Genomic DNA, 9990 nt, shown 5'->3' on the forward strand with positions numbered 1-9990 from the left:
TGTCTAGTGCCATAACCTCATCCAGGTGCTCCGATTCTAACTCAACACTCTCTCCCGGCATTGCTTCTACTGCCTCTGTCTCATCCTGGTGTGGGATGTCTGTATCCTTTAGCTCTCCTTTCACTACATCTAGTGACTCAGCCTCATCCAGCTGTTGCACGTCTGTCTCAACATGCTCCCCCAGTGATCCTTCTAGGACCTGAGCCTCATCAAGGGCCTGCATCCCTGCATCCTCTGCCTCTCTGGGAATCACATGAAGCTTTTTAGCTTCTCCCAGCTGTTGCATAACTGCATCCTCTCTCTCTCCTGTTGTTACTTCTATCATTACAACTTCACTCACACACAACCCATCTGCAACCTTAGTTTTGTCCTGTGTTTCATTTTGTTCCTGATCCTCAGCACAGAGCAGAATATCTGCTCCCACACTTTCCTCCTGGGCTCCTCTTAACGCCTGCTCCTCCTCCAGGGACTGCACGTTGCTTTCTGTGCCTGCACCTTCCTCCTGTGTAACTTGTAATAGTTGTGCCTCACTCAGCGTCTGCACAGCTGCACTAATGTCCTCTCGCTGTGGTACTGTCAATGACCAGGCCTTATCCAGATGTTCCATAACCGCATCATTCTCCTCTCCCTCTCGTAGGTCTAACATTAGGACCTTATCCAAGCATGGCAGATCTGCATCAGTACTTTTTCTTTTTGGCATTTCTACTGTCTGAGCAACATCCGTGTTTTGTCCATCTGTATCAACACCCTCTCCCTGTGCTACTGCCACTAACTGGGCCTTATCCGGATGTTCCATATCTACCTCAGCACTTCCTGCCTGTGTTGCTTTTAACAGTTGCACTGCCTCCAGGTGCTGCACATCTGCATCAGCACCCTTGCCATGTGTAGTTTCAAAGTCTTGAGGCTCCACCAGGTGCTGCTTCCCCTCATCAGCTCCCTTGCCCTTTATCACTTCCAGTGTCTCAGCCTTATCCAGGGACCACACCTCTGTGCCAGTGGTCTCCCCCTGCATTTCTCCTAGTACTAGAGCCTCATCCTGGGGCCACAGTTCTGCTGTAACAAGACCTCCCTTCGATTCTTCTGGTACCTGAGCCTTAAACAGGTGCTGCACGTTTTCATTATCTCTCTCCCCCTTTGTCATGCCTAGTGTCAGAAAGTCATTCAGGTGCTCTGTGTCTGTATCAACTCTCTCTCCCTGCATTGATCCTACTGCTTCTGTCTCAGCCAGGTGTGGCACGTCTACATCCTCTCTCTCTCCCATCATTATTTCTAGTGACTCATCTGTTTCAACATGCTCCCCCTGTGTGCCTTCTAGGACCTGAGCCTCATGCAGGGCCTGCATAACCATACCCTCTCTCTCTCTAGGAATCTCATCAGGCTTTTTAGATTCTTCCAGCTTTTGCACAGATGCATCCTCTCTCTCTACTGTTAGATCTACCATCACAACCTCACTCAGAAGCTCCTCATCTGCGCTGCCCATTTCACCCTCTGTTCCTTCTTCCTGATCCTCACTGCAGAGCAGAATATCTGCTCCCACACTCTGCTCCAGGGCTCCTCTTAATGCCTGCGCCTCCTCCAGGGACCGCACATCTCTTTCTGTGGCTGCAGTTTCCTCCTGTGTAACTCGTAATAGCTCAGTCTCACTCAGGATCTGCATAGCTGCACTAATGCCCTCTCCCTGTTCTACTGTCAATGACCAGGCGTTGTCCAGTTGTTCCATATCGGCATCAGTCTCCTTTTCTATTTCTAATATTTGGGCCTTACCTAAGTGTGGCAGATCTGTATCAGCAGTTCCTCCGTTTAGTGTATCTACTGTCTCAGCCCAATCCAGGTGTTGTCCATCTGTATCAAGACCCTCCTCCAGTGCTGCTGCCACTAATTGGGCCTCATCCAGATGTTCCATGTCTACCACAGCACTCCATGCCTCTGCTACTTTTGATATTCGCACTGCCTCCAGGTGCTGCACATCTGCATCAGCACCCTTGCTATATGCGGTTTCAAGGTCTTGAGGCTCCACCAGGTGCTGCCTCCCCACATCAGCTCCCTCACCCTTCATCATTTCCAGTGTCTCAGCCTTATCCAGGGACCACACCTTTGTGCCAGTGGTCTCCCCGTGCATTGCTTCTAGTACCAGAGCCTCATCCTGGGGCCACAGTTCTGCCGTAACAAGATCTCCCTGCGATTCTTCTGGTACCTTAGCCTTAACCAGGTGCTGCACATGTTCATCGTCTCTCTCTCCCTTTGTCATGCCTAGTGTCAGAAAGTCATTCAGGTGCTCTGTGTCTGTATGAACTCTCTCTCCCTGCATTGATCCTACTGCTTCTGTCTCAGCCAGGTGTGGCACGTCTACATCCTCTCTCTCTCCCATCGTTATTTCTAGTGACTCATCTGTGTCAACGTGCTCCCCCTGGGTTCCTTGTAGGACCCGAGTCTCATCAAACATCTGCACACCTGCATCCTCTCTCTCTCTGAGAAGCACACCAAGCTTTTTAGCCTCTTCAAGGTGTTGCATAACTGCATGCTCTCTCTCTCCTGTTGTTACTTCTACCACCACAACTTTACCCAGATGCTCTGGGTCCGCACCCCTTGTTTCTTCTCGTTCCTGATTCTCATTGTAGGGCAGCATATCTGCTGCTACTCTCTCCTTCTGGGCTCCTTTTAATGCCTGCCCCTCCTCCAGGGACTGTGCATCTCTTTCTGCGGCTGCACTTTCCTCCTGTGTAACTTGGAATAGCTGAGCCTCACTCAGGGTCTGCACAGCTGTACTAATGCCCTCTCCCTGTGGTACTGTCAATGACCAGGCCTCATTCAGATGTTCCATAACTGTATATGTCTCCTCTCCCTCTTGTACGTCTAACATATGGGCCTTGTTCAAACATGGCAGATCTGCATCAGTAATTTTTCCCTTTGGTATTTCTACTGTCTCAGCCATACCCAGGTGTTGTCCACCCCTATCAAAACCATCCCCCTGTGCTACTGCCACTAACTGGGCCTCATCTAGATACTCTATGTCTACCTCAGCTCTCCCTGCCTGTGTTACTTCTAACATTTGCATTGCTTCTAGGTGCTCCACATCTGCATCAGCATGTTTGCCATGCACAGCTTCAAATTCTTGAGGCTCCACCAGGTGCTGCCTCCCCTCATCAGCTCCCTTACCCTTCATGACTTCCAGTGTCTCAGCCTTATCCAGGAACCACACCTCAGCACCAGTGATCTCCCCCTGCATTGCTCCTAGTACCAGAGCCTCATCCCGTGGCCTCAGTTCTGCCATAACAAGATCTCCCTGCGATACTTCTGGTACCTGAGCCTTAATCAGGTGCTGCACATCAGCATCATCTCTCTCTCCCTTTGTTACATCCAGTGTCAGAACCTCATCCAGGTGCTCCGTGTCTACATAAACTGTCTCTCCTTGCCCTGATTCTACAGCTTCTATCTCATTCAGGTTTGGCACATCTGCTTTCTCTAGCTCTCCTTTCATTACCTCTAGTGACTCAACCTCATCCAGGTGTTGCACATCTGTCTCAACATGCTCCTCCAGTGGTCCTTCTAGGACCTGAGCCTCATCAAGGGCCTGCATCCCTGCATCCTCTGTCTCTCTGGGAACCACATCAAGGTTTTTAGCTTCTCCCAGCTGTTGCATAACTGCATCCTCTCTCTCTCCTGTTGTTACTTCTACCATCACAACCTCATCCAGACACTCCCTGTCTACAACCCCAGTATTGCCCTGTGTTTCTTCTTGTTCCTGGCCCGCATCACAGAGCAGAATATCTGCTCCTACACTCCCCTCCAGGGCTCCTCTTAATGCCTGTGCCTCCTCCAGGGACTGCACATCTCTTTCTGTATCTGCAATTTCCTCCTGTGTAACTCGTAATAGTTGTGCCTCAGTCAGGGTCTGCACAGCTGCACTAATGTCGTCTGCCAGGGGTACTCTCAATGACCAGGCTTCATCCAGATGATCCATATCTGCATCAGTCTCCACTTGTATTTCTAACATTTCGGCCTTATCCAAGCATGGCAGATCTGTATCAGCAGTTTCTCCCTTTAGTATATCTACTGTCTCAGCCCTATCCAGGTGTTGTCCATCTGGATCAACACCTTCCCCCAGTGCTGCTGCCACTAACTTGGCCTCATCCAGATGTTCCATATCTACCTCAGGACTCCCTGCCTCTGCTATTTCTGATACTTGCACTGCCTCCAGGTGCTGCTCATCTGCATCAGCACCCTTGCCATGCATGGTTTTAGGGTATTGAGGCTGCACCAGGTGCTGCCTCCCCATATCCGCTCCCTTACCCTTTTTCACTTCCAGTGTCTCAGCCTTATCCAGGGACCGCACCACTGCATCAGTGATCTCTCCCTGCATTGCTCCTTGTACCAGAGCCTCATCCTGGGACCACAGTTCTGCCATAACAAGATCTCCCTGGGATACTTTCGGTACATGAGCCTTATCCAGAAGCTGCACATCTCCATCATCTCTCTCTCTCTTTGTCACATCTAGTGCCACAGTCTCATCCAGGAGCTCCTTAGCTGCATCAACACTGTCTCCTAGCATTGCTTCTACTGCCTGTGCCTCATCCAGGTGTTGCACATCTGTCTCAACATACTCCCCCTGTGTTCCTTCTAGGATCTGAGCCTCATGCAGGGCCTGCATAACTGCATCGTCTCTCTCTCTAGGAATCTCATCAGACTTTTTAGCTTCTTCCAAATTTTGCACAGATGCATCCTCTCTCTCTACTGTTAGGTCTACCATCACAACCTCACTCAGAAGCTCCCTGTCTGCACTGCCCTTTTCACCCTCTGTTCCTTCTTCTTCCTGATCCTCACTGCAGAGCAGAATATCTGCCCCCACACTCTCCTCCAGGGCTGCTCTTAATGCCTGCACCTCCTCCAGGGACTGCAGATCTCTTTCTGTGTCTGCAATTTCCCCCTGTGTAACTTTTAACAGCTGAGCCTCAGTCAGGGTCTGCTCAGCCATACTAATGCCCTCTGCCAGGGGTACTCTCAGTGACCAGGCCTCGTCCAGATGTTCCATATCTGCCACAATCTCCTTTTCTACTTCTAATATTTGGGCCTTACCTAAGTGTGGCAGATCTGCATCAGCAGTTTCTCCCTTTGGTATTTCTATTGTCTCAGCCCTATCTAGGTGTTGTCCATCTGTATCAAAACCCTCCCCCTGTGCTCCTGTCACTAGCTGGGCCTCATCCAAATATTCCATATCTACCTTAGGACTTCCTGCCTGTGTTGCTTCTAACAGTTGCACTGCCTCCAGGTGCTGCACATCTGTATCAGCACCCTTGCCATGTGTGGTTTCAAGTTCTTGAGGCTCCACCAGGTGCTGCCTCCCCATATCAGCTCCCTCACCCTTCATCACTTCCAGTGTCTCAGCCTTATCCAGGGACCACACCTCTGTGCTAGTTGCCTCCCCCTGCATTTCTCCTAGTACCAGAGCCTCATCCTGGGGCCACAGTTCTGCCGTGACATGATGTCCCTGCAATTCTTCTGGTACCTGAGTCTTAACCAAGTGCTGCACATATTTATCGTCTGTCTCTCCCTTTGTCATGCCTAGTGTCAGAAAGTCATTCAGGTGCTCTGTGTCTATATCAGCTCTCCTTCCCTGCATTGATCCTATTACTTTTGTCTCAGCCAAGTGTGGCACATCTACATCCTCTCTTTCTCCTGTCATTATTGTTAGTGACTCACCTTTGTCAACATGCTCCCCCTGGGTTCCTTGTAGGACCTGAGCCTCATCAAGGATCTGCATACATGCATCTTCTCTCTCTCTGGGAATCACACCAAGCTTTTTAGCCTCTTCAAGGTGTTGCATAACTGGAAGCTCTCTCCCTCCTGTTGTTACTTCTACCATCACAACTTTACCCAGATGCTCTGGGTCTGCACCCCTTGTTTCTTCTTGTTCCTGATTCTCATTGTAGGGCAGTATATCTGCTGCTACTCTCTCCTCCTGGGCTCCTCTTAATGCCTGCCCCTCCTCCAGGGACTGCACATCTCTTTCTGTGTCTGCACTTTCCTCCTGTGTAACTTGTAATAGCTGAGTCTCACTCAGGATCTGCACAGCTGTACTAATGCCCTCTCCCTGTGGTACTGTCAATGACCAGGCCTCATCCAGATGTTCCATACCTGCATCAGTTTCCTCTCCCTCTTGTATGTCTAACATTTGGGCCTTGTCCAAACATGGCAGATCTGAATCGGTACTTTTTCCTTTTGGCATTTCTACTGTCTCTGCCATATCCATGTTTTGTCCATCTGTATCAACACCCTGTCCCTGTGCTACTGCCACTAACTGGGCCTCATTCAGATGTTCCATATCTACCTCAGCACTCCCTGCCTTTGTTACTTCTAACATTTGCACTGCCTCCAGGTGCTGCACATCCGTATCAGCACCCTTGCCATGAGCGGTTTCAAGTTCTTGAGACTCTACCCATTGCTGCCTCCCCTCATCAGCTACCTCACCCTTCATCACTTCCAGTGTTTCAGCCTTATTCAGGGACCACACCTCGGCACCAGTGATCTCTCCCTGCATTGCTCCTAGTACCACAGCCTCATCCTGGGACCACAGTTCTGCCATAACAAGATCTCCTTGCGATACTCTTGGTACCTGAGCCTTATCCAGATGCTTCCTATCCACGTTATCTCTCTCTCCCTTTGTCATGCCTAGTGTCAGAACCTCATCCAGGTGCTCCTCGTCTACATCAGCACTCTCTCCTTCCATTGATTCTACAGCCTCTGCCTCATCCCCGTGTGGCACATCTACATCCTCTCTCTCCCCTTTCCTTATTTCTAGTGTCTCAACCCCATCCGGGAGTGGGATCTCTGCATCCTCTCTCCCTCCCTGCAGTGCTTCTCTTGCCTCCTCCTCATCCAGTTGTTGCACATCTGCATCTCTCTCTCCCTGCATACGTTCTACTGTTGCAACCTCACCCACACACTCCCTGCCTGCTCCATTTTCTCCCCATAGTCCTTCAAGCTCCTCAGCCTTATCCAGGGGCTGCACATCTGCACTTGCATTCTCTTCCTGGACCGCTCTTAAACCCTGCCCCTCCATACTGTTGCTGTGCCCTGTTCCTACTGCCAGAGCCTCTGCAAGGGGCTGCACTTCTGCATCTGCACTTTGCCCTTGCACTACTTCTAATAGCTGAGCCTCAGTCAGGGTCTCCATTGTTGCATTAAGACCCTCTCCCTGTGGTACTGCCAACCATTGGTCCTCATCCAGATATTTCACCCTTGTACCAACCCTGTCTCCTTGCCTGTCTTCTACTGTCTCACCCGCATCCAGGTGTTGCACATCTGTGACAGCATGCTCCCCTTGGGTTTCTTCTAGGACCTGTGCCCCAGCAGGAGGCTGCAGAGCTGCATCCTCTCTCTCCCCCTTCATTATTTCTAGTGTCTCCGCCTCACCCAGGAGCTGCACATCTGCCTTGGTGCTCACTCCCTGTGTTACTGCCAATGGGTGAATTGGATCCGGCCCTGCTGGCTGAGAAGCACCAGCCTGCTCTGCTTCCTGAGCATGAAGTTCTGCTTGGGATGGTCCCTCAGTCCAAGGCTCTCCTCGTAAGGTGGCCTGATTGGCGAGTACTGCCAGTGCCCCCTCCAAGACCTTGGCTTCTGCGTCATTTCTCCACTGTGCCTCCTGTTCTGCCTCTTTTACCTGCTCAGTTCCTTGCCCAGAATCCCCACCTTGTCTGCTCAGCTGTAAAGAACCATCTCTTTGTGGGAGGAGCTCGTCTCTCCGTATTTCTGGCCCTCGTTTCAGAGCTGCTATTGCATCATTCAGTTCTCGCAGCAGAGAGCTTTGGCCTGTAAGCTCTTGTGGGAAACACTGCTGTCCCTCCATGAAGTCCAAGACAGGATCCTCTTCTATGGAGATCACTCTTTTCCAGGGGCCTGAATCACTCCCAGCAGCAATGGAAATGTTTTCTTCTTTTGGCCCTTTCTGTGGTGCCCTGCAAAGAAGCATAGATGATGGCATGCGATGTGCACAGGAACAATGTGTGCAAACATGCTCCACTGCCTCCACACCCTTGAGCTGTGCTAGTGGTGTGACAGCCTCGCCACAGTGCTGGTGTGGTAACATAACACAGACAGCACCTGTTTCAAGGGGCTGTTGTTTAACCCTTTGCACATGGGGTGGGACTAAAAAGCACCCAAAACACCTCCAATTAGTGAATCAGTAAAACAAGAGGAAAGTTTGATCCAAATATAAAGCAGTGATAGCGGATGATCCAGGCCATCAAGCTGAAATAACTGATCTAATTATTTCAGGAGGCCTAAGGAAGAGTGGACAATACCTGAAAGCTTGACTATAGCTATACCAATACCAACCATGCTGTTAGTTCAATAAAAGACACCACCCACAAGAAGTCTTGCTCTTTGTAAAAGGAAGAAAAAGCGAGGAAGAGATTGCTTGTAGGAAAGGGGCAGCAACTAGAACTGGACGGCCAGCAGTGGCCAGCGGAGCAGTAAAACAATGTTCTACTGCTTGGGCTGAAGAAGTAATGCCATTGCCTAATAGCAAGTAGAAGAGATGACTGCTCGCTTAGCCCACAGGCTAGACAAGGTAATGCTGAAATTACAAACACACTAATAGACATCCATTGAGCAAAATGCCCCTACGGAGCTGCTCCAAGTAGCAGGGCTATTCAGTCAAGCTGCCCTTCCCACGATGCGCCGAATATGAGCTATGCCTCCCACCAGGTGCTAATCGCATTACAGCATCCCACTGGGGTTTCAGCAGAGCATAGGAGCAGAGAACCAGCAGTGTAACGGCCTCAGAGACAGAGCAAGGTGCTAACAGGAGGGCAAGGAGTTGTCACTTCTTTGATCTTGCCCTAGACAAACCAGCTGGTCATGTTCCTGGCACTTACAGCTGAGGGGTGCCCTCTGGTTCCTGATGCCTGAGCTGGGATCCAAACTTGATTTGCATTTCAGAGTGGGGCATCTCCTTATTCAGCATTTCCTGAAAAGGAAGAGGAGAAGAGGGATCAATAACGGACTTTCCAAAGAAATACAAGATACCTCTGCCCATATGATGCCAACTTCCTTTTCTCAGAACAGTAAAGTCCCTTATCCCCATTCCTGGAAGACAGTTCTTTTCAATTTCAGTTTCCTTTTCAGTGGGACTTATATCAACATGTTTCCACCCCCTGGGCTTCAGAGTGCTTTGCAAATGGATTAGGATTGTCATCCATATTTTACTGATCTGGAAGTTGAAAGGCAGAGAAGGGAAGTGACTCAGGTCAGTGACCTGGGCCCGTATCTCACAGCTTGTAGTGTGGGGGGCTTAGAGCCATGAGATCATCCTCACACCCTGTGAAGGCTGCACCCATTCTTCACATTGTCCAGCACGACGCCTGGTGTCCGGCATACTAACATTTGTTGCAATGAAGCACATGGCAGGCCGTGGGAACTGTGTGGCTGGCTGGATATTGTGCCCTGTGGGCTGATTAAAATCTGACGCACTTCTTTTGTAAGGGGGCTGCCCAAATTTGAGTTGGTCTCCCAGCCTAAATGAGCAAGGAAAAATGGGGCAGATCTGCAGCTGGGGTCAAAGGGAATTGCTCCATTGAAGTCAAAAGAGCTCCACTAAGTTATTCTAGCTGAAAAGCTGGCTCCAGATGGTTCCTATTCTTTAGTTACAAGCAGCTCTACTGATATCCTCAAGAAACTCTTAAGTCTGATGATATTCCATCTACGCTGCATTGGGGCACCCAGAAGTATTGAGCCTGTGTAGAAACCATGAGCTCTGCTCACCACAAGAAGTCTGGTACAACAAGGCTCCAGGACAAACTAAAGGGGAACAGTCCCAGTGACCCTCTACATCTTCTCTGCAGCAGCTCTACCATGCCTGGTCCCCAGAAGTAGCTCAAAAGCGTCATTGTGAGAGGCATAAATGAGAGCAACCTTAGGGCTACTCTAACATACGCTGGGTCAGATGCTGGTGAATCCAGCCTAGTATGTGACAGCAAAAGGTGCCTTAGA

The 9990-nt window shown here is 50.1% G+C and overlaps 2 protein-coding genes across 2 annotated transcripts in view; both read right to left on the bottom strand.

Moving 5' to 3' along the window:
- Nucleotides 1-5528, bottom strand: part of LOC112550534 — a 14888-nt gene extending 9360 nt beyond the window's left edge. The window contains 2 exon segments of the mRNA XM_025206005.1: nucleotides 1-4; nucleotides 6-5528. The exon segment at nucleotides 1-4 is cut by the window's left edge and continues 2308 nt beyond it. Coding sequence (XP_025061790.1) covers nucleotides 1-4; nucleotides 6-5428 — 5427 coding nt within the window. The 5' untranslated portion in view covers nucleotides 5429-5528.
- Nucleotides 5529-5553: 25 nt separating this feature from the next.
- Nucleotides 5554-9887, bottom strand: LOC112550536. Its single transcript, XM_025206025.1, has 4 exons — nucleotides 9852-9887; nucleotides 8877-8968; nucleotides 5630-7955; nucleotides 5554-5559 (listed from the first exon to the last, which is right to left on the bottom strand). Exons 1-4 carry the CDS (start codon nucleotides 9885-9887, stop codon nucleotides 5554-5556), a joined length of 2460 nt encoding a protein of 819 aa, XP_025061810.1.
- Nucleotides 9888-9990: the final 103 nt, after the last annotated feature.

Source organism: Alligator sinensis, unplaced genomic scaffold (genome assembly GCF_000455745.1).
Source record: "Alligator sinensis unplaced genomic scaffold, ASM45574v1 scaffold872_3, whole genome shotgun sequence".
Classification (NCBI taxonomy): Eukaryota; Metazoa; Chordata; order Crocodylia; family Alligatoridae; genus Alligator; species Alligator sinensis.